Here is a 24981-nt window from a genome sequence, read left to right as displayed (position 1 = left end):
GCATCAAGGCCAAGATCCTCCGGACTCTTTCATTTGCCAATCTTTCTCCAATAAAGCCTTTTGTGCCAGAGAAAGGCTCTTAGACTTTGTCACTGGGAAATATTGTTCTTCTGAAGTGTAATCGATAGGAAGCAGTCCAGTGTCTGCTAAAAATCCGAAAAAAACACATGGAGTGAAAGAAGGAATTGATTAAAATGGTGAAAGTTAAATAACTGACTGGAAAGCGAGGTTTGTCACACCCTAAAAAATAATCCAACTATCTTTTCTTCAAAAATCCTTGGAAGTGATGCTCCCGTCCGTGATTGTGTCATCCGCCATAACCTCCACCCGATTAACGAGTTGCCTGTCAATGAACTCTGCATTGACCAAAATGTAGCTAGTGAACTCTTCGTCTGGAAAAAACCTCATAAACCAGAGCCTTGTTAATCTTCTCCTTGTTACTAACTGGCTCCCCCTTAACATCTGCCTCAGCGAAAATAAAAACGATCAAAAAGAACCTTGTCAATGACGTAAGCTCAGTCAATGGCTGCCTTGTGAACCACAGTCTCAAAATTGACCAAAACCTCTAAAAACACTGCAACTTCATCATCATTGTTGAGTGCTACAGTTTCTCTCGCTCTGCCTTATGTCGAGTGCACTCAGTGATTTCACTCACTCAGCCAATCAAAATCCCACTTCAATTCCACGATGATGACATAGAGGTAGACGAAAACGGTGCCACTGAGCAATTTCAGCCGGAGTAGGTCATTGCAGATAGGCACTCCCTTCTTCCTGAATGAAGACTGGGTGGAGAGAGAAAAGGACAAAGCGGAAGAAGAGAATATTTTGATAACACTTCAGCAAGCGTCAAAGGTCCAAGCTCTGATCCAGACACCCTTTGACAGTATTGAAAACATCTGGCAGCTTCCTGCTCCCTCCCTGCTTCTTACTTCCATCCTGTCAGAGAAGGAGGCTGCCTTGATACTGTACAAAAAAATATGAACTCTCTGGGTACCGCAGCAGTCAATGGGGGTAGGCTGTTATCCTTGCCCACTGTGGTAGGGCTTAGCTGCCTTCTTGTAGTTGTAGTTGTAGATCTTAAGATAGAGCTACCTAAACAAAGAGCAAGTAGCTTTGTTATCTTTTGCGGACACTGCCAAAGGTCTTACATCATCAGACCTCCGACAACTGTCCAATACCACAGTCATCCAAAGACAAGGATGTCTTGGAAACGCTGTTTTTCACCCTGAGCTCTAATTCTAGATCTTAAACATTCCCTAGGATAGCCTTATTCTTTTTGGTAAGCATGTCAGTGGTGCCCTTCAAAGCATCAAAATGAATACTGACACAGCATTCACCTTAGAGGCCAACACACTCAGAGATCGCAGAAGCAATATCATAGAGGAAGGTCCAGACAATTTGGACGCAGGGCTCCAGCAAAAAAACTGCTTGAATGTCTATGCCCAGCTTCAAAACACACGTGGAAGTCCCAGTTTCTCCTCTTTACACGGCTACGCGGCATGGCAGTCGACAGCACTGGAACAGTGGTCCCAGATGCCATACAATTTGGCCTTACAATTGAGTGCATCAAGATGTCGGCTTTCATGTAGCAATTCATCCACAATATTGGTGATCTTTTATGTTCACTTCAGTATTACCAGCAGTAGCTTCCATTCATCCTAACATAGCACCCGAGCTGTTCACAAAACTCTTGTCTCTAGTGGTGGAGGATCTTAGAAAACAAGGTTACAACATCTTTCCCTTTTTGGATTACCAGACTGCCAAGCTTAAAAACAGAGAATGGTTCAGGCACATGAACATGTGGCATGTGACTAATATCCCCAGTGCCGAAAATCTAATCACTTTTAATGACCACAATTAAAATTCTGAAAATATATATATTTTGACCACTGTTTCTTGTAAATGAGTGGTGATTTTGTAAGGTATTTACAAATTCAGTTGCGTGATTGCAATGAGCTATTGTCAATACTGATGTAAAAGTAGATGAGATGATTTCATCACTAAGTGTTAAATGCTGTTGGGAAGCATGCAATCAGGTGACTAATGGAGAAGAATATTGGAAACCCACAACCGCCGTCCCTCTGGTGTGGGTGTCCCTGAGGTCTGAGGAGGGACTTGTGGGCTTATTCCATGGTGCTCCTCCATGGAAATAGGCCCACAGGTCCCCTAACTCCTGCCCTGACCCAGGCATTAAAAAATGGGGCAAAGCAAGCTTTACCCCATTTTTTGACCCCTCCTCCCTCCTGTGCACCATTTTTGCACTGGAGTATAAATATGGCGTTAAGGCCATAGAGTCACTTCTTGCATGGGAATGCCTACCTTGCATCTCATTAAGGCAAGGTAGGTTTACATGTCCAAAAAATGACTTTAACTCCATAAATTTGGCGCTAGACGGGTTTAGCGCCAAAGTATAAATATGGAGTTAGATTTGCACCGAATTAGAGTAAAATAAAATAACGCTAATTCAATGCAAACAGAGTATAAATATGCCCCTTAGTCTTCTATGAAAGAAACTTGATTAGAAAATTAGAATGTTGGGAGCTCCATTGGAGACAATGGAGTGCTCTGGGCTTTTACTGGCTGGTAAAAGCCCGGAGCATCAACATTCCAATGTTCTTTGTTCGCAGCAATAGCTGTGAACAAAGGCCTCACGGAGCCGATGAGATTTTAATCCCATCGGGCTCTGTGAGGAATTTGTTTTATTTATTAGAACATTCGGTCCTCTAGTGTCTGAATGTTCTAATTGCCTTAGAGACCTTCGTAGCTGGGCTATACCTGCAATTAAAGTCCCGCTCCCTTTTTAAAGGCCCTTGCCAATGCTGGAGCAGGCCTTTAATGGCCGGTATAGCCCGCTACGGCGGGCTCTAAGGCTATAATAAATTTCATGATCAGCGGCCTTATTTGAGAATATTTGAAAAGCCTTCTCAGAAACCCTGCACATAGCAAGCATCTGTAAAGTACAGGCATGTGTAATGCTCTAAATCAACTTAGTCTTACATCCTCCTCAACTGCGAGGTTTTCTAATTGGCAATATCCCTTCTGGCTGGTAATTTACCAAGACATTTCCTGTCTGGCAAACTTTTATCTATTTAGTTTATTTATTTGTCTGTGTTGTTGTTCTTCTAGTTACTAGATGTTTTCATTATTATCACCTGAGGATCTTTTTGATACTTGTGAGCGGTCCCTCAGGGATGCCCTGCCTGTACTTGCCCTGGCGCAGATGTCCGCTATATCTAGTATTTCCCACTGGAGGAATAGGGATTTTCTGATGAAAGTGCTTCTTCCGACACGATGGGGGCACTTTGATCAGAAATGTAATGCTGGGTTGGCCACCAGGGCTTGGTGGCTCCCTCTGCATTATTTTGTTTCACTGAAATAAACCCAAAAGGGTGACCTGATTCAGAAAATAAAATATCAATGACCATGATGAGCAGTGAGTTTTCTCCCTTTATGTATGGACCATTTTTACCCGTGTACAGGACTGTCATGCCTTGCTGGAAACCTTCAAAATAACTGATTCAGGAACTGTATAATTGGTGCTATGCAATTAGGTTAAAGAAACCGCTTTCTTACCTTGCATGGCAGTCCTAGGGTGAAAAACGTGTGTTGGGGAAGACTGTGGTCGCCTTTGGCACATAGCTCCAGTGGCCCTGTGGCATTTGGGCTGCGGGGTCATAAGTTCAGGAAAGCGAGCCAGCTGAAGTCCACACACTGCACCTTCCATCACTGCATAATTGCTTTCTACACAAACCAGCGTTAGTGATGTGTAATGTGAACTATCAATTAAGGCTTTCTGGGTGTTTTTCTTCACCATTTTGAGTTGTCTACGCCTGGGTATTGGTAGTGGTTGTGTGTGCTCTTCAATGTTGATATTCTGCCATTTTTATATGTATTCTTACAGCAACATTTTATTCGATACTCCTCAAAAATGTGTTTGTCTTTAGCATAATGCAGTTCTCTTCCTTTTGCTTCTTAGATCCGGTCTGATCGGGATAAAAGTAGTTCGCTACGCTACAGTGTTACTGGACCAGGAGGTGACCAGCCCCCGACTGGTATCTTCATTATCAACCCTATCTCTGGGCAACTATCTGTGACCAAACCTTTAGATCGGGAGCACATCGCTTCCTTTAACGTAAGTTGTCAAATGTGTGAACACACATTAACATTTACTTTGGCCTTGCGTTTGTTTTCAGTTGCATCTGTCAGCTACTTAGAGCTAAGAAAGAAAGTTATAAGTTGTTTCTTCATGAGAGTGTCCAATCTTCCACTGCAATACCAGTTATTAGCCTGGATTTCAATATTTATCTAATACATACATCAGTTGGACAGCAGTAATGGTGAAGAGAATGATTGAAAGTAGATGCTGAGAGAAGGGATCATGCATAAATTGATGGTTTCCAGATTCTGAGTCGATTGTACAATAGCTAAACTGCAGGTGGTGCCCAGTTGCAGGACAGGCTTTGCCACTGTGACTTCCCTCTATCATTTGGATTCAAAACTCATGCTTAAAAATAAGTGACAATGCGCACTTGTGAGGGAATTAGCATTACAAGTTACCAAGGCCTTTCATGTTTTCACAGCAAGCATCAGTCACCACATGTATCAGGGTGCCGGAGGGAAGTTCCAGATATGAAAATGACTGACCTTATGGAGATTGAAGACGTGATGATCCTGCCCTGTTAGTGTCAACACATCTCTGGGGGGTGCTAAAAAGGAAGCCAACTTTCACAATAAACATCTACCTGAAATGCAGGTCTTCTGTCTAGAAGAAAGCCTGTGTTCTCCTCACCAGGAACCATTAAGCTGACTTGTGGCATTATTACCATCATAGTACTCGAGGGTCATCTTGGTGTGGGTCAGAATTACACATAAAAGGGCCCTCTACAAAGATGGCTCCTATGCCTTTAGAGGACATTACCTTTGCTGATGAGGTCTTGTTTGAGAAAATAAGTCGATGTCGTATTGGCTATGCTGGTTTGAGACAGTTTTAAATTACTTCTGCGTTGTAAATATTTTCGCGATTTTTGTACTCGGATGTCTTTATATAGCGTTTCCTTTCTTTTTTCCCTCATAAAAACGTACATTTTACTGCACTGTACATAACAGTAATCAGTTAGTTACATGAATTGAAATATGCTGATGATATGTGCTTGACTGTTGTGTGTTCATGTGTGTTCTCAATGAATAAATATTCACCTTTGTTTGTTGGTTTTGCAGCTAAGGGCACACGCTGTGGATGTAAATGGAAACCAGGTGGAGAATCCGATTGACATTGTCATCAATGTCATCGACATGAATGACAACCGGCCCGAGTTCTTGCATCAGGTTTGGAATGGGTCTGTCCCTGAAGGATCAAAACCAGGTAAGATATTCTCGCCCAAGTGTGTCTCCTTCCTGTTTGTAAAAGAGATTACTTGCCAGTTTTATAAAGTCAAATTTGGAATAAATTACATTGTCCCAAGATGATTTACGAGCAGGTAGAAGAAATGTGCCAGAGTTCTGTTTTCCCTCGCCCGCCATGCACAGATTTAGTTCCTGGTGCCATATTAGAATGTAGCTGTGTAAAATAACAAAGAGCGGTATATGAATACAAATCAGAAAAGCAAAAAAGATAGTTTGGTTGCACTATCGCTGCATCAGAGTCAGAAAACAAAGAGCATGATTCAAAGCGGTAATAGAGAAAAAGAGTGACTTACACTAAAAAGCACAGTCATCATTTCCAATTTTCTCAAGTGCAGATGGAACATATTTTACACATCTGCTAAATGACTAAATTAATCTACGCTTGAGCTGCATGTACAAAAATTGCCTTTCTAACCTGCATTTGCCACTAGTACAGAAAATGCAGCAGGTACCAGGGGTGTGGGATGTCCGGCAATCTGCACCTGATACACGTTCTTGTCGCTGTCTTCTTCCTCATTCCCCAGCCAAACCTGATGCTTCTCTCATGCTGTTACCAGAAATGCCACTCAGGGAGGGATTGAGTCTTTGCGCTTGGTCTCCGCCCAGCTGTGCAACACAGCCGGGTGGAGAGTTCTAAGCGCACATGTCAGTTTGGATGGCTGGCCAAACTGACATGCCCGCTTAGAAGTGCACATACCACTCCTCCTCCCTGTTGACATACTGTTGGCTGGCCCGCCCCTAAGAAAGCAGAAATATAAAGTGATAATAAAAAACTTTTATTATCACTTTATTTTTCTGCTTTCAGCAGCGGGGATGGTCCTCCGCCATAGCGGAAGGGCTGCCCCTGACAATTCCTCTTATTTACACAAAGAACCAGACATAATGTGCGAACACGGCAAACACCCCAACTCCACCCCACAAAATCCAGAACTGCGGCCAAAGGAATTATGGTATTTAAGATTATTATTTTGCCTTTACATGCCATTAATTTCCCTTTTACTGCACAACCTTTAGCACTGCTGCACTTTATAAGTGCTTGAATGGAGGTAGATATGTGCTAAATGCTTGAATAAAGGTAGAAAGTGCATCCTTCAAGCTTTTTAAGTTACCCACAATGTGCTTCCTTGTGGCAGTGCAGAACATTTGCATTGCATATTGCTTGCCGTTGCGTAGACGCTGCCCTACAGGTGTTAAGCTTTCCTCACCATTCGGAAATTCTGTGTGCATAATGTGTGCATATGCTGGGGAAGTTGTTCATAGGTAGAAGGCACTTACATTTCCATGTTGTTCCTGTGAATCATGATCGGTCTGAGCATGTGCAAATTAAATTTTGGTAGCTACGTCCCTGGATTCCAAATTGCGGCCAGTCTGATGTCACACGTTGCGTCATGGCATAAGGCCGTTTCTAGTGGATTTGTAAATAACATATTTGCATTCACCAAAAGTTCAAATAAGCTGCGCTTTTCTTATCTTCTCTGTGTACTGTAGCCCCACGAATCGACTCACTGCGCTCTTTCATAGCCGGAATTGCGCATCATAAATCCAGTACATACATGTACCATGCATGCCAACATACCTTATTCAAGGCGACTCCCGATTTTTTTAAGCCAAAAATGGCTTTATTTTATCTGTCTCCCACTCAAAATTGCCTCTTCTCCTATAAAAGTCTGTGTGAAAATACGTTCTCCAACGGTGTTTGCAAAATCTCCCACTTTACAGGTTTGAAATGTTGGCATGTGTGCTCTACGTGCATGCCGTTGCATTGGTTGTATACTCTTGTGTTTTTAGCACGTGCTGCCGGTGTCACCTTCCACGAGCTGCCGAAATTACCCCCCCCCCCACCCCCCTCACCCCCAGTTTGACTCGGATCTCTTCCTGCTACAACTTTCTTCATTCTTGAACTGTGGTAATATTTATTATGAACGTGCCGAGTCTTGGCCTCTATCTGAACCCCGCTCAAACTCCGTCCATGCTCCTGTAAAAACCGAACACACGTCATTGTTATTGTTGCTGCTGGGGGGGTCTACAACGTGACGCGCCATTATTTGCTGAAGCACAAACAAAATAAAGCATCTTGAAGTCCCCGTGTTCCGGGGATATCGATTACGCCGCTCTCGCTGTGTTGTGGGCCCCGGGGCTCGTGGGTTTGCTGGAGGTGAGAGGTGTTTGTTAAAGGAAGTGGGTGTCTTAGGCGCCCCCTGGTAATGCGAGTTAACTGTTGATTTAAGTCTCACGGATATTTGTTCTGATTTTAGGAACCTACGTGATGACGGTGACTTCAATTGACGCTGACGACCCCAAACAGCCAAATGGCATGCTGAGATACAAAATCATGTCACAGAACCCCAGCACCCCCTCGTCCAACATGTTTACTATCAACAATGAAACCGGGGATATCATTACACTGGCTGCGGGGCTTGACAGAGAGGTAGGACTGATTCCATGGCACGCAGTATTTAAACAGGCAAAGGTGACAGAATGCGTCCTTCTGCCAGACATTGTCTGGGAAAAAAGACGTTTCTCTCACTAGTGGGAATGGGAAAATAAGGGGGTGTATAAACAATGAATGAAGAGGTAAAGAGATTTATGAGAGACGTTGCTTGCCTGCGTGATGTTGGTCGGAGGCGTTGACTGAATGCAGGGCTTTGTGTTGTCATGTGAAAAGTGTGGGTTTTGGTGGCGTTTCAGAGTCACTCTTCCTGGAAAAACGAACACTCCTTGTAAATGATATGCCCATTGCGTATTTCCGAGCTAGTCACGATACAGGTGTAACCTGCCCTAACGGGAACAACCTCAGTGTATTGGCCTCCCTCTTGGGACCGAAAGGAAGAAGTCGACCCGACTCACGATGATGTCAGAAAGCAGGTCTTTTAGATATAGTCGGAATAGATGTTTACACGATGGAGTGCTGCAAAGTCGCTTTCTGAAATGTAGTTTCAGTCCTTGCTGTGAGAAATTGAGCTGTATTACTTGAGACTTTCGCTTAAAAGTTCTTAAACAAACGTTGCAGTGTTCCTGAAGACAAATGATTACAAGCAACAATAGCAAATCTTGCTGTACAAATTAGATGGCACTTGAGGCACTAGGGCCCGTATTTATACTTACTTAGCGCCACATTTGCGTCATTTTTTTACGCAAAAGCAGCGCAAACTTACAAAATATAACTGTATTTTGTAAGTTTGCGTCGATTTTGAGTCAAAAACGACGCAAATGCGGTGCTAAAAAAGTATAAAATGGACCTAGGTTTGATATAGGTTTCCATATGTGCTTTTACATACTCTGACTGTGGCTGCCGAGAACTCGTCCATGCTGTTCTACCACATGATTAAATGCTTCGAAAGACACTTCACTTTAATACTTTGAACAATTCAACTAAAGGCACTGCACTATCGAAACGGTGACCCCCGGATGCTGGTTTGCGCTTAAACCAAAAGCATAAAAGCTACATTTTAAGAACTGTGTTTGGCTTAAGAGATGTGTACAGTGTTGCTGCAATTGGAATGTCCTCGTCTCTGCCCTTCTTTGGCAGGTAATTTGAAATAGAACCCCAGCCCAGTAACTTTACTAAGTTAGGCTCCTCTTCATCATCCAAAATAGGTGTCACATTGATTCCAGGATATTTTTTAAAGTTCATAGTAGAGGCATGAACAGTTCGTACTAAACTGGCATCAATGTCAGAAATGACCTTTTTAAGTCTGGGGTGAGCCAAGACCTTTTAATTTCACTAATATTGTATTTATAATGTACTTATCGGAGCCTTCAGCCAGCCCTTTCATCCATTGGTCTGTTGTGTCGTTCACATTTTCGTTTCACCCACTATAGCATACTGCATGGGGCAGTGGGTCATCCCGCTTCAGCCATTGGCTAACTTCTTTGTGAGTGACAGTATTCTGCTCTTTCACAAGGACCACATCCTGAGACAAAATAGTTTCCTTCAGTGCCAGAAACTACTATGGCAAAGTGGGCTTTTTGGGACAAAAAATATTTTTGCTTATAGACAGTGTTTTCTTTTTAAATACTGATAAGGGCCCAGCAGTACCACCAAAAATAACGTTTTAGAAAAAGTATGACAAAACAAAGCAGCCGATAGTCTTGCAACCAATGCAGGCCTACTGGCTTTGACAATGTTTGCTTCAAATGAGTTCTATTTTCTGAGATACATATTGTAGCATATCTCAAAGATGAAACTGCTAAACGTAGCCTCTGCTCTCAAGATTACATAGATTTCGTCAGATTCTCATGTGTCTAGCACAATAATCCTGCACTATTTTACTTCCACCCCACCACAGCAAATTCAAATTCTGTTCTTCCAGAAACTCTCCCCTTTTTCACTTGTGTGTTGGACTTTACAAATCATGGGCATTACACAGTGCATTCTGTGAGTTCTGCATTCTCAATGAAAACCAGACAAGCTCTCTGCTTTTGTTAGTAGGTAATGTTTTTCAAAGAGGTTGGAAAAGAAGAGGGCCACATGAGGGAAGTCAGTTCCCATCTAGTAAGCCGGGTGTTTTTGTCTTGGTTCCCTTTCAAATACCCACTGCTTTCCGCCATCTCCATGTGAGCGAGGGGCATAGGTCTGCAGACTGCCAGCCTGTGACATTCAGAGCTGAAGTATGAGGTATGCATGGAATGAAGGGGTGAGTGGTCTAAGCCCTTGCAGAAGATATGTTCTCTGCATTCATAACCTTAACACGTATGCAAAAAGTTTATGACTTGTTTTGTGGCCCTGCTTCAAGACTGCAGAAAACGTCCTGGTATGTTTTTATTGGGTGTGATGTTTGCAAGTGCTGCACCTGTTTGTCATTGTCGCCTTAACTCAGCACAAACGTTTTTGGAGATAAGTGGTTCAGTCTCATGCATCTGAATGTGCCAGACCCTTCCTGCCCCAGTGACAAAAATTACTCTTAAAATCACAGTTATTTGGAAGTCGAAAGCTCGTCTTATTTCATGCACACTTCATGTTTGCATTTTGCTCGTCCTTCCTTTTTGGGTGTCCGCCCCAGACAGATCTCTGTTGTCCCTTTCTGTTTTTCGATTTCCTTTTCCAGCCTCAGAATGGCTTGGGAGCAGCACCTCAAACTACCATTCTCAGTGCATGCATTGGCTGGTCACTTCCACGAAGGCCTCTACTCTCTGGCCTTGAAGTGACCCTCCTGGCTGAGAAGCAGACCTTTGCATTACCTCAGGGGCTTGCATCTAACTCGTTGCTGCCTTTCCACAGGAGCCGCTCTCTGCAGCCGCAAGATTAACCACAGTTCTGGGGGGGCTGCCAGTCAAATAAATCCTTGCTTGATAATTCAAAGCCCTCACAGTTCATTCTCGATGCCGACCCATTGGCAGGGATGTGTTGTTCTGAGTTTTGCCACTGTCCACGTATTCCGCGCATACTTTGGCGTTTAGTCGTTCTTATTGAAATGGTTGGAATTCCTCTTGCTGACCCGTCGCTGCATTCCCCATTGAAACACTTCATCTGATTGGTTCATGCTGCAAGACTGAGTCCAGCTACCAGACGTGTCAGTCCTCAGAAGCGCAGGGAGGACAGTTGGTCCCAGCAAATAAGTTAAGCCGTTGATATGCAACGGATAGCATTAACTCTCGGAAATAAAAAGTATTACAAGTGGAGATTTCTAATTATTTAGCAACTTATTAAAATTTTGATACTCGCCTACTCACGTGTTCTTGATGTATAGAGCTATTGCATCATTTTAGGTGACCCACCAGGCTTTTGCACATTGTGTGTTTCCAGGGACCTCGTGTATTAATGGGCTTTGCCACCCCTATATAATTGTTGTACATAAAGGCGGTCATATGGGGCCTTACTGGCAACGACCCGTCAGATCGATCGATGTAGCCTAACCGTAGCCTGGCACCATTCTAGGTATTGAGGTGTAAGCGGCAGTGGGAATGGTTCAGGCAGCATAACGCGCGAACACAGTGCCCCCGCTGCGGATGAAACAAACTGTTCTCTTTAAGCAAAGGTAAGCTTTGCAGAGAGTTAAATGTGTTGATGTAAAAAAAATATCCGACAATTGTTCAAGTCCAGATAGCCAACTGACTCCGTAATGGCTCTGTGTGCCGTAGTTCCCATAGAGACGTCCATTAGTGGCGCCGAGACCTTCTGAGCGCGCGGACTTCTTCGTACGCAAGCTGTGGTAGCTGAAACGAGGCGTCCCGCCGCACGCAGGGCTTCTTAAACAGATTAAGCCCCGCGCACTCTCGAGTTTCCTTGCGCCATCGTGCCAACTCCGACCACTTATCTCGATTGGTGGTTGAAACAGCTGAATTCTCTTCTTTGATTTCAAAATTAAGCAGCATGTGTGGGAATAAATATATCCTCCTAGCCTTTAAAGTTTGGACGCTAAGGTAGGAAACGAGGTCTGGCTAATTGGTTAGAGGGAGGTCGAACAGCTTGACACGGAAATGTTTTTGAAGCATGAGTTTTTGTGCGTAAAATGTCCGTCTTGCGGCACTGCTTAGCATTAACACATAAAACGAAGAGAATACAAGCACATTGTATTCTTTTTATTATTACTATTAGTTGCAGTCCTAGTAAGGTTCATACTTGAAGGAAAAATGCATTAGATTATCTGCTTCTAATTTGAATTCTTTTCCCCCCACGATTTTTATAAGGCACCTTATGTCTTTTTTGCATGGCTTTCTGAAAACGGACAGAGCTTTGAGTTTTATTATTGCACTTAAAACTTGTCAAAGACATAATTAAAACACTCCACTTTTAAACTGCTATCACGTTGAAGATAAGATCCATTGCTTAAGGCCTTGGTTTACAATCCCATTGGCAGCCTGTTCACCCCAAGACCGTCACGTATGAAGTTTATATTGTTTAATAATATGTATGAATTGTGCAATAACAAAATTCACTACTAGAATTCCACTTAAAAAATGTCAAATACACAGTTTTTCAACTGCTTAGTGTACATCATCTTCACTGACCCCCTACAAATTCCAGCTCACACCCTATACACTTCTAAAGTATTAAATCACTCCTTCATCTAGCCTCTTACCTATTCTCAGCCTTGGATACTGGCCCACCTTACTGTACCTTGACGGCTCAGGTATTCCTACAAATAACATTACATCCATAATTATCATTGTAGTACAGGTGCAAGAGACTGAGTGGCATTTGCGTCAATCCTTGTCTCTGGCTAGTCCATCAGTGCATTCACCTGGTACAGCCATTTTAGTTTCATATGTTCCAACAAATGTAAACTCATAATATGATCCGATTTGCCTTGTTTCTGAAACTACTGTTGTCGGTACAATATTTTGGTACCTCCACCATTCTATGTATAGAAATGCCTAAGGAACTAATGTCTGAACTATCCAAGATGCCATTTTTTGCTAAGCAATTAAAGCAAATAGCATGTTGCATACTTAGGGCCTGATTACGACCTTGGCGGAGTGGATTACTCCATCCCAAATGTGACGGATATCCCTCCCGCCGTATTACAAGATCCATTATATTCAATGGAACTTTTAAAACGGTGGACAGGATAGGCCTGGAGTATTGCAAAATGGCACCAACCACTTAACATTCAGGCCCATATTTATACTTTTTGACGCAAACCAGCACCAGCGCTGGTTTGCGTAAAAAATGTTACCGCCGGCTAACGCCATTCCTACGCGCCATGTGGGCACCTTTTTTAAGGAATGACGTTAGCTAGTGCTGCGGACTGGTCTGAGTAAAAACAAATGACTCAAACCAGGCCGCGCTGGCGTAGGGGAAAATTGGGGTTTTGCGTCAAAAAATGGTGCAAGTCAGGTTTGAGGCAAAAATCATGCCTCAAACCGGACTTGCACCATTTTTTGACGCACCCCCATTGAAATGACTCCTCATGTCCCCTTGACCAATGGCCATGCCCAGGGGACTTCTGTCCCCTGGGCATGGCCATTGGGCACAGTGGCGTGTAGGGGGCCCAAATTAGGCCCCCCATGCCACTTAAAAAAAAAAAAAAAAATACTTACCTCAACTTACCTGGGATGGGTCCCCCCATCCAGGGTGTCCTCCAGGGGTGGGCGAGGGTGGCAGGGGGTGTCCCTGGGGGCAGGGAAGGGCACGTCTGGGCTCCTTCAATGGTCAGAGACCATGGAAGTGAGCCCACAGATCCCTTAACGCCTGCCCTCACCCAGGCATTTAAAAACGGCGCACATTAGACTGTGCGCCGTTTTTTAAGGCTCGCCCCCTCCTGTGCGTCAAAATGACGCAGGAGTATAAATAAGGCGCACAGGCCTTAAAGTCATTTATTGTACGGGAACGCCTACCTTGCATCCCATTAACGCAAGGCAGTTTCCCGCATCCAAAAAATGATGCACACGGTGGAATTTTGACATCCGCGGGCTCCGGCGTCAAAGTTTATATATGGTGCACAGTTTGCGCCGAATGTGCTTCAAAATGTTTGACTCACATTTGGCGCGAACAGAGTATAAATATGCCCCTCAGTCTTTCAACATTGAGGCATAAAGATGTTCTTTGTATTGCACCAGCGTGTATAGAATCTACAAATCTTCAACTTGATACACAAGAAAGCAAACTAAAGAATTTGACAATTCCAAGAAAATTAAGACATAGGTCTATTCCATATTAGCCTTGAACCAGATCCCTAGATAAGTACTGTTCTTGTATGGTCTGCTCGTTAAATTAGGACAACAGCATCAACATCAACTTATAGGGACTGCAGTCAATGTGCACGAGCCTAAAACCCACTGTATCTGCTCCACTGATTTCGTCTGTTCCACCCTGTACTCTACATGGTTCCAACAGGAAACACCACAAATGCAGCCTGATGTGGACATGGCCTTTAAAACAAACACACACCTTTTCATTATGTGACATGGTGACAATAACAAAAGGATGTATTTCACCAAGCACTACTGTGTTTTCAAAATACATTCTGTCCGGAATGGTAATTACTTTTTGCTCCCTAAATTTTTTTTCTCCTGACTTTAAAACTTAAAGAGCGAAAGACTACTTCAACATTTTTATTAGAGCCTTGCTCAGAATAACCTTTCTCCCCCCCTTTTAGGATGAAGAAACCGTAAACATACACAACCTGCAAGAGAAACTCAACCCTATCTTAGTTATCCAGTCGGTTTCAATAACTCTCGTGCTTTGAACCACTTTTCAGGAGCGCACGTATTAGGGTGTCCTGGGATTTTAAGTAGTGTCTCATAAGCCCTTGTTTCAATAAGTATTGGGATCGGGAGAGTGTTGTGAATTCGCCTCGTGGTACTAAATCTGGCATACTTCTTAACCAATTTAGTAATGTTAAAAATGTGGGTAGCGGCCCACCACATTGGGAATCTGGGATTGTAAAGGAAAATTGGGTTCTATCAAACGAACTATTTGAACTATAGATGCACTATACAAACAAGCAGGTGAACTTAGACGTCAGTGGCTGGATCTTGGCTCATCCGCATCAATGACATACCCCCTTTCTTTAAGTGCTCTTCCATTATTACGCTCCTTTATTTTTCATGTTTCTTGAAATGTGAGTGGTTGATATTGTGAGACTCCTGGTGTGATGGTAAGCTGTCTGGTGGAGGTTAGGACTCTTGACAACACCCGTGCTTAGTTACAGCGAAGTGTGCTCTAGGTCTGTTATTGCTGTTAGTCAAGGCTTTGACACATCAGTACACAGTGTATAATGTCAGTCATAGACCGTACCTTTTCTGTTAGGAATGTGCAGTTTTCCTTGAAATATGAGTTGTGTGACTGCATGCCCTTACCCTCTTGTCTTTCAGAAAGTGAAGCAGTACACCTTAATAATTCAGGCTACGGACATGGAGGGGAACCCAACTTACGGCCTCTCAAACACAGCGACTGCTGTTATTTCAATAACAGATATCAATGACAATCCTCCCGAGTTCACAGCCATGACCGTAAGTAAAGCATCACTACTGGTACAGTTCAAACCTATCACTGGCACAACCTGTTAAATCTTATTTTTGCAGCCATTTTATGCTGTGCCATTCTGTTTTGGTACTTTTCGGTGGATGTGGCTGACCGATGTTAATTCACTTCACAGCCAAAGGGCTGGTTGCCTGTATGGCTGCAGGTCGGTTTGAGTTTAATATTCCAGAGAGCTTCGTGAGTCTGCTGGTCTGTCAGGTTTGTTCTCCTTAATAAAGCACATGTCAGCTTCCTCAGACAAGCGGGTCACAAATCATTTTGATCATCGCTTGACGATAAAGCTCAACCGCATGAAACACCTACTACTCTTCAACTGTTGGTTTGAAATTGGACAAAGATAAACTGATGTGAAGTTTGTGAGGTGTGTTTAGAATTTCCCCGCGTTTCTCATTCAGTAATGTTACTTAGCGGGAACACACAGCAGCAGGCGTACATGGTGATGAAATTTGATGTCAAATTTAAGGAACATAGAACAAATCACCATAGTGTATAAGGGGCTCATGATGAAGATCCCTCTATTTACAAAGAAAACCTGTGTATTAAGATGCTCATGCATTCTGGGGAGAAAGTGCCAATTTTAATTTTTTCCCTTTTTTGCCCTACATTTCATTGTAGTAATCTTGATTTTTTTTTCTCTTCCTTTAAGTTCTATGGAGAGGTTCCAGAAAACCGAGTGGATGTCACAGTTGCAAATTTAACCATTAGTGATAAGGACCAACCGCACACCCCGGCCTGGAATGCAGTGTATAGGATAATTGGTGGCGATCCAACGGGCCGCTTCCGTGTTGTCACTGATCCAAATACAAATGACGGCTTAGTAACTGTTGTGAAGGTAGGTAAGAAGCGCTGTGGTAAGTGCACTGCACCAACCCAGACGAATTATGTCAAAGGTCTAGCAGCTGGGACTCTTTTTATTTTTTATTTTTACCTGCACTGTTCCCTTTTTGGTTTATAGAAGCCTTGCAGGAAGTAATTCCCTTTTTAAAAGCAAAGCCCTGTTTGTGTCTGCTTTCCTCCGGTCTTGTTGCTGCTCAGTAGAATTATGCTTGATTAGCTGTCCACTCACCACCCTTCTTAGATAATATGCATTACATCGAACATTACATTTATATGTCAATCAGTTTTTTACTTTATCATCCTGAAGGGAAGAAAGCTTAGGTCGGCCTGAATGGGGATTGAATGAGTTCCTTAAGGTGTGCAGAGATTTACCAACTGGGCCTTTAATCAATGGAGTCTTCATACTAGCTTAATTGATGTTTATTCTTACGAAGAGATAGTCGCTTGACCTTAATTCGACGAAAGGAAACAAAACAGTGGTCAGATATAGCTCTAATACATAGTGTGTGTGATGTGAGTGCGAGTATGGGGTGTGTATATATGAGAGTGATCCAAGCTTGCCTCGTGTTCATATATTGTGATATATCTTGAAGTTTACGGATATCTAGCTATCACATGCCATCAACTACTTTTATAGGATGCTAGCTGGTGAGTAGTGGGTAAAGCTGGCAAACATCTGTGAGGCAATATTATGAATGAAAAAGCATGACCATTAGATATAGATAAGGTAATATATTAGTAAATACTCAAGCATTTTCCCTCTCCAGGGCAGTTGATCGTAAAGCATTGCAGTATTGTCTCACCATATTACCTCTCCTAATTAAGTAGACAGTAATTCTGTGCATTTAGTTGACTTACTTTCAGTGTGTTGATTTCAGAGTGAAGCCCACTAATCTCGTTTTTTAATACTATATAACAGAAAAATATTTGCGAATTCAGGTAATTTCACGATTAGTCCTCTGCTCGAGTGCATACATATTTTTGAAGTTTTACCTTGTTTCCTGATTATAATCCAATTTTAAATCTATTATGTGCAGAATAAGCCATATTGTTCAGATTTATGATGACCACATGGCATCTCCTACTACCTTTTATGCAGAGATTCTTCCCTGGGGATTTTGTAAATGTTTTTTTCATTCTTTTTGTGAGGTGGAATGGACTTCCTATTGTGGTTCAGATCCACAAGCTGAGAATTGTCACCTAGTGAGCTTGTTGATATCGTCTACAGACAACTTTAGCTGTCAACTTTAACTGTTGTTTAAAAATCTGTTGTCTACAATACCAATACTGAGGGCTTTAGGTCTGTCCAGTGCTTATATTAGTTGCTTGTTTCAAACCCATTTGCTTGCTTCTTATTGGATAGTATCCTACGTCTTCGTGTGTTAATATCTCCCTTAAATCATAGCTTCTTTTCCATCCTTGTGATTGGATTAATTCTGTCCTTCCACTATGTCAATCAGTTATATTTAGGGATTACTTCTGTTTTTTGCTTTCAGGTTGCCATGGGGGGTGATGGGTTTTCTTGTTGTCTCCTCCTCTCCTTCTCTCCCCCGAGTGCCCCTTCTCATCCACATTGCCCCATGTTGCTTCCCCACTCCCCAGCTTGTCTACTGCTCCCCCACCCCTCCTCGCCCCACTTGTTCTTTTTTAATTATACCTAAACCAGGGCTCCTTTTTTCTATCCACCACTCCCTGTTCGTCACTATTTATCAGAAGCGTTGACTTGTTACCCCTACATCCACTGTTATTCCGTTGCTCCCCTTATCGTCTATGTTTTTTATGTACGAGAGGGCACCTTTTATTTATTTTTTAAATGTATTGCCCCAAGATGGGAATCTGCCATCTTAGAACCTTAGAACAGTAAATAAAAAAGAAAAAGCCAAAATAGTCTCCACTTCAAGACATATCAGCACACTCATTCACACAACACAACATCACATTGGAGGGGATGATTTATTTTTCGCCAGTGGTGTTCAGCTTCGAAAACAGGCATGTTTTTTATACTGATGCCTTTCAGTACTGGCAACAAGCGCTGATAAAGTCAAAAGGTTTTGTAACGTCCTTAAAGGCAAAACCTGTTGGTTTTGCCAGTGCTCCTTAAAATGTGCAACAATCTTTAAGAGTGGAGAAATTGATTGTAAAAAGTGTGGATCTGTGTAATCAGCATTGCTTGTGGAAGGGTTTCATACTTTGTACCAATTTCTTTATTCTCTGTGATCCAATATGTGGCGATTTCATGGTGCAAGACATTTGCTGACTAGTAAAGAATTATTTTACAACAATGCATGTCTCTTCTAAGGCGAAACCGTAGGATCTGACCTGCCCTGAGATTTGGTGGGGAAGGAATGCTGCTGTGGTAGGGGCAGGACCATCACAACTTGGAGCCATGGGGCTTGCTGCCCCATCCCTGCACTTTTGAGGATCACACGCATCCCCAACTGACAGTATTTATAGCACAGAAAGAAGTATAACTTGCTTTTGTGTTGTATTTGGGATTATGCAGGTAACATCAGTTGGCAGTATATGTCGCCATATACTGGTAAGTTTCCCAAGCACCTGCAAAAACCTTGATACAGGCTACGTACCATTTGTGTTTATCTCAAAATGCCCCCAAATGAAGGATACTATGTAAACTATAAAAACACAAAAAGAAGCTACTTTAAAAAAAAAACATTTTGTGGTGTTATTCACATCAACCACTCACTGCAAAATAGGGAAGTAAAACCCCTGCCCTATCCAGATCATCTTTAAACGTAACACATCCTCGTTAATTACCTGAGAACACCCCTTAAACTGCTTGCTTTCTCTCTGTGCTAAATTATAAATAATTGTTCAAATAATAAATTAATAATTATGGGCAGTACCACTTGTCCCAGTATGCCTAAAATGTTGTTTATAGTGCTGGAGTCTCTATCGTAGGTCCTGCATGGCTGTAACTATGTATGAGCAATGGAAATCCACCTTAGAGTATCTTATAGATGCTATAATTTTCTCTCTTTGAGAGACTTCGCCCCATTGCTTACGGGTTATAGCAGAGGCAACATGAAGGCTGATTCGCCACTTTCAGCCAGTGGATCCACCACTCTTTCCAATGATGGAGCCAGAGGAGTAGCAGTCAAAGGAATACTGGCCAATTGTAGAACTGTATTGGTCATCCCTCTCACGACAGTATTAGGAAATCTACTGTACATTTTTCCTGTTGCTTTTTTGTTGTTAGATTTACTGGTATTACCCTCGCCCTCGTCTAAATCAAGCCATATGCTTTTTGTAATTTAGATGTTTTTAATTACAATCTTATTATGAATATTTCTTCACGATTCCTGTAGTTCTTAGGACATTTCTTAAATTGTGTTTCTTTATTTCTATATTTTTTAGATTTTCTGCCTTTTATTGCATTTTAAGACAAAATGCTTACCTTTTGTTTGTTTTACAAATAAACCATACTGTTCAGAGCAGAGCCTTTTTCCCATACTTTGTTGCAATGGAGCACTGTCTAATCATTTCACTAATTCAGAGACTAAATGCAGGCAAAAGGTGCCCTTAGACCTTGATAATGAACCATGAGGCCCTGAGATTGGACCCACATCCATAAGACTTTGGTGAAATCCCTTTAAAGTCTGGTTACAAACTAGTGGTCACAGATTGCAGTAATTTTGTGACCAGTGTGGTATTTTGCGAATCAACATATGTACTAACAGGTCAGTTTGCTAAATACTGAATTGTAGAGCATCTAAGTTCAAACCTCACAAGTGTTAAACAGGTAGGTCACAAATTGTGACCCATTACAATTCACTGCTTACATAGGTATAGAGGCCTGCTGGGGTCAGTAGACCACTATGTCTATGATTATTTTCAAATAAAGCACTCTTTTTTAATGCAGCTCATTTTCCTTAAAGGAGTAAAGGGTGTGTTTAAATAAAAATGAAACGCCTTACAAACATTTTTTAAGATTAGACAATGGTCTATTGTATCCTTGGGCAGCAGCATATATATTGTGGCTTACCTCTCACTCCTGTGTTTTTTGGTTACTATTGTACGGGTTTTCCGGTGGTCTATCACTGTAAATCATCACATTGACTGGCAATGCACAAAGTGAACAATTGTCAAGAAAAGTTGGATGAAAGTTGATCTCAAACAAGTGCTCAAAAAATAGCCTGAAGGTGGAATCTCTGGCAAATTATCACGTGCTCTTGGGAAGGCTCCTATGGCTCGCAGAGGGTGTATGCATGTAAGGTCATTCATTCATTAAATGTTGAACAACCTGCGGTGTCTTGCTTTTATTTTAGTGGGTACAATTATCGTAAAGTGTATGGCGTAAAACCGTGCTCCACTCGCAAACTGAATATGGAAGAGTCTGCATACAAAGAACCACTGTACTGCACTTCTCGTTTTTTTCAAAGATAGGGGATCTAATGATATTTCTGTTGTGAAGCTTGTGTTAACCTTAATGTGGCTGATTTAGTGTTGTAAGCTTCCAACCCTATACTTTATGAACAGTATATATGACTTCCTTATGCTTTGAGAAATCTTTAGCGTGTGTATATGTGTGCGTGTGTGTATGCAGTGTTTGTGGGTCAGTGTATGCGTGCGTACAGTGTCTTTGGCTGTGTGTCGTATCAAACCTGCATATAGGGATATTCTTTTCAGGAATACTGCTTTCATAGCAACATGCCAGTCTTAAAAGAGGCTTCATTGATAATTTGTAGGAAAGGTTTCTATTTTACTCAGGAACAGTGAGATACCCAATGCCATGTGGCATCTGGTTACTGTGCATAAAAGCACAGATTTCACAAGAGGTCTTAGATGATCACCTGTACTGTGTGATTCATTTTTTACAGATATTTAAATCATACACCTGCAACAAAGTTTTAAACCAAAGAGAGACAAGATTCAACCTTAACGAGTTTTTCTGCTTTTCAAGAATGCACCTTTATGTCCACTTGTACAGTTTTATGTGCATTACATATTGTGAGGCTCCTGAATTAATTTTTTTATATATTTACCATCTTTTTACCCCTTTTCATAGACACTTTTGCAGTCGAGCTTTGGTATACGTTTGTCGTTTCAAGTTAGCATTCATTGACTTGGGAACGTTATAACAAATCACACTTCTGAATTCTGCATGTGGATTGGAGTTTTACATCAGGACGTGCCTTGCGGCTGTCTTAGCTGTTGTATTAACTTGTACGATGGATGTTTGTTTGCCACTTACTCTAAATTATTTCCCCTACTTCTAGCCTATTGACTTTGAGTCCAGTCGGATGTTTGTACTTACCGTGTCTGCAGAGAATCAAGTCGCTTTGGCTAAGGGAATTAATCATCCACCACAGTCGACAGCTTCTGTCTCTATCAATGTAATTGATGTAAACGAGAGTCCCTTTTTTGTGCCAAACCCCAAACTACTACGTCAAGAAGAAGGACTACCGGCAAACACCAAGTTACCAAGCTTCACTGCACAAGATCCAGATCGCTACATGTTGCAAACTATAAGGTACATGTGGCCACTGCTTTTGTAAATTACCGTACATCAGTATTCTGAGAAAGCATTTAAACCCAGTGTTTAAGGATTATACATTATGACCCAAAAATGTTTCCATGAAATGAGACTGAAATAGAAGTAAGTATTGTGTGCCCCAATTTCTATTTGCAACTTTTCTTTCAGCTCTTTATGTGTGTGTGTGTGTCTGTGTGTGTGCGCGCTATGGCTTACATGGCTGTTGTGTAACTTATTAATCGTGGTCTTCACCATAACTTGCGATTTCAGTGTTTTTTTAGTTTTACATTGTAAACAAATGCACTTCAACTGTGTTTTTATGTGACTTTCTAAGTTTTTGTAAGCATTTGTTAAGGTGTTATAATAAAGCCCACATTCACAAGGTCACGTTAACTCTTGTATTTTTTTTTTTTTTTGGTCATGTACATTAATTGAATTTGAGAATCCTCTGTAGATCTGTGAATCCACTGTGAGGATCTGAAAATACATGGCAAAAAGGCAGACTGTAGAAATGTAGATGCAGAAACTGCTGAGGACCAGACTCTGTGCCGAACCACAAACTCCTGCTACACACAGTGGAAGGCTATACACAGTGGATGGTTGGGTGCTCATGGCAGAGTTGGGCGTGCCCAAACCCTCGCAGCACATGTATATTGGGGATTTGGCACCTGCGGAGGGGTTTGGTGTAGGGCCTGGCAAGATATCACTAATGACATAATTTTTTCATTGTGACAACATCCAATATGGTTTGTCAACATGAAGTAATTCAACATGGTACACTTGTGGTCAATTACCTATCATCATTCATGTAATTATGCACAAAACCTTTGACCACATGCTGGACAGATATCATTTGCGTCAAATTGTCCAGATGTGGTGAATATTATCCTCTTTTTTTTGGTAATCACCTATTTTACCAGGGAAACGTCTCTATAGACTTTAGTAGGGTCACCCCCTTTTAAACCTTAAACCCATCTGAAAAAAAAAGTTCATGCAATGTACACTTTAACGGGACCACCCTTTTAAGACCTTCTTATGACCTGCAGTTTTAGGTTAAGAGATTGATAGGTATGCCTTCATCACTGAAATTCATTACACACATTCTTGAGATGGGCACAGTAGCTTATAATCATAGAGCTTTGCTTACAGCAGCAGTGTGAGGTAGACCACCTCTAAGTGGGACACTGATATATTCTGCTTCATTTTAGCAACTTGCAGTTTCTCAGAATCTTGAGCAAATTTTGGGAAATAAACAATCACACCTTATTAACATTCTTTGTTACATAGAATTTGTCTGTAGCACTGTATTACAAATCTTTTGCATGTGCATATGCCCATGCACCTACTGGTGAATAACCTGGCCACTGAAATTATGCGATTGTGAGGCTGCAGTAGTTTCACATAGTTATAGATTTGCTACATTTACCACATAACCCATCATCTGCTGCATATTCTGCAGAGTTTAATAAAAAACATTTTGTTTCTAGCTCAAACTGTTCAAATGTTACTAAAAACGCAGCAACACGTGTTGCTGTGTGCCGGAAGGCCCTTTGTAAAACTGGACTGGTCACCTTTCCGTTGCTTATTGCTACATTTGAGTGTTACTCTGGTGCTAATGAAGTGCAACCAATGCCCAGGCAGTATTGCCAAGTTTAAAAAAGATGAAATAGGGAAGTAATATTATTATAAAATGTGCCACATTATTCTGCATAATTTGTGTTTTTTAGCTGCATAATTTACTCAACGCTACCACATAATTTAGCCCTCTCCTGCCGCATAATTCCAACTGTCCTGGTAGTAAGCTACAGTTAACAAAAGCTTTGTAATTAATCACAGATTTTTGGGAATAGACTTTGGCATTAAAGCATATTCTACTTTGAAACAAACCTCTACAACCTACATCAGGTCTGCTCAACATTTACTGTATTTCCCATTGATTACTACTTGCACCCCAAACTTTAGTAATTTACAAAGCATGAAAAATTTAAATGTGATTATATACAACCACACTTGCTTCCATGATTTATACTATTTCCATTCTATTCATCCCATATGTGTTCCTTTGGTAACTTCATGCTGTATATGACTGGTGTTATCAATGATGTCATCAGTGACGTCATCAATTATGTTATTTGATATATCTTGAGTGCTGTAATCCATGATGTCATTTAACACGTCATGAGTCATGTAGCATATGAGATCACACATGGCCTTGGGTGCAAGTTATAGTTAGCTCAGTAAACTACAAGTGATGACTTTCAGTCTTATTTCAACACCTTTTGCTTTAACTTTTGTTTTTTTCTCAGTGAATTTCTAGTTTTTTTTTTCGTAAGCTGAGATCTTATTACTGTACCTAGCTATACTGTCCCTTTAACCCTTTTGTCAGTGAATATATCAGAGTGATCACTAATTTCACTCATAATCATGGACACTCTCTCCAATCCTGTTTTTTTGCCTACAGATCATTGATTTCAGGTGTACTAGTTTAATCAGTCCATTAGTAGCAGAACAAAGTTACAACACCAAGAATGCTTTAGGCTGCCACACAAAAAAGCAGGACTTGAATACAGTGTCCATAATGACCCGAAAGGAGGTGATCACCCTAAACCCAGTGGCATGGCAGGTGCCTTTGTGCAGCTATGGTTCAGCCACACAATTTTGATTGAAAAGACACTTTTTGATTTGTCTAGAATTTTGTTGCCTGGCACCAAATTTGGCTTTTGCTTTGTTTAGTTTGCTAAGGCCCCGCCTGCTAAATTTTGTGCAGCTCTTTGTAGGGAGATTTGCTTTTTATATTTATTTTGTTTTATTATCATTTCACACAGTCCAAATCAATGAGAAAAAGGAATGCAGTATACAGATTAGATGCACATTATACATGATAGTGGATTGACAAATATATGTCAGAGAGGATGGCAATTAGACAACTGGACTGAGGCAAAAATAATTTTGAAGAGTTTTGTGCGACTTCCGAGCAGCAGTAATTAACCCTGACTGTGACTTGCATATGGAGGAGGGCAGGGTGGCCCTCGAAGTAGCTGGGTGGGCACGGAAGAGAACCACCCACGCCATCTCTCCCCGTGTCAAGGTGATAAAGGTCCAAAACAGGATCAGGCGTATGCGTGAGGTCTGGGTATGGCTGGCCCTACCCACCTGTGAAGCACTGTAAGGTGTTTAGTAGTGGTAGAATCTGAAAGACGTTCCAGAGGCGGGAACGCAGCCAGTTCTTTTGAGAAGTCTGGGAAAGAGGATCTGCAGCTAGGGCATAGGCTGTAATAAGCAAGCATATTGAGTGGAGTGCATGGCTGTGTCCCTTTAT

At 41.7% G+C, this 24981-nt stretch overlaps 1 protein-coding gene across 1 annotated transcript in view; it reads left to right on the top strand.

The window, feature by feature from the left end:
* The window catches only part of CDH2 (cadherin 2), a 276482-nt gene that overhangs the window by 212026 nt on the left and 39475 nt on the right, over positions 1-24981 (top strand). The window contains exons 5-10 of the mRNA XM_069220067.1: positions 3977-4132; positions 5218-5362; positions 7659-7831; positions 15163-15300; positions 15978-16163; positions 21406-21659. Coding sequence (XP_069076168.1) covers positions 3977-4132; positions 5218-5362; positions 7659-7831; positions 15163-15300; positions 15978-16163; positions 21406-21659 — 1052 coding nt within the window. The remainder of the gene's footprint in view (positions 1-3976; positions 4133-5217; positions 5363-7658; positions 7832-15162; positions 15301-15977; positions 16164-21405; positions 21660-24981) is intronic.

The sequence above is a fragment of the Pleurodeles waltl genome, chromosome 2_2, assembly GCF_031143425.1.
Source record: "Pleurodeles waltl isolate 20211129_DDA chromosome 2_2, aPleWal1.hap1.20221129, whole genome shotgun sequence".
In the NCBI taxonomy this organism is placed as follows: Eukaryota; Metazoa; Chordata; class Amphibia; order Caudata; family Salamandridae; genus Pleurodeles; species Pleurodeles waltl.
The sequence above is the reverse complement of the archived record's forward strand: the minus strand, read 5'-3'. Positions and strand labels throughout refer to the sequence as shown.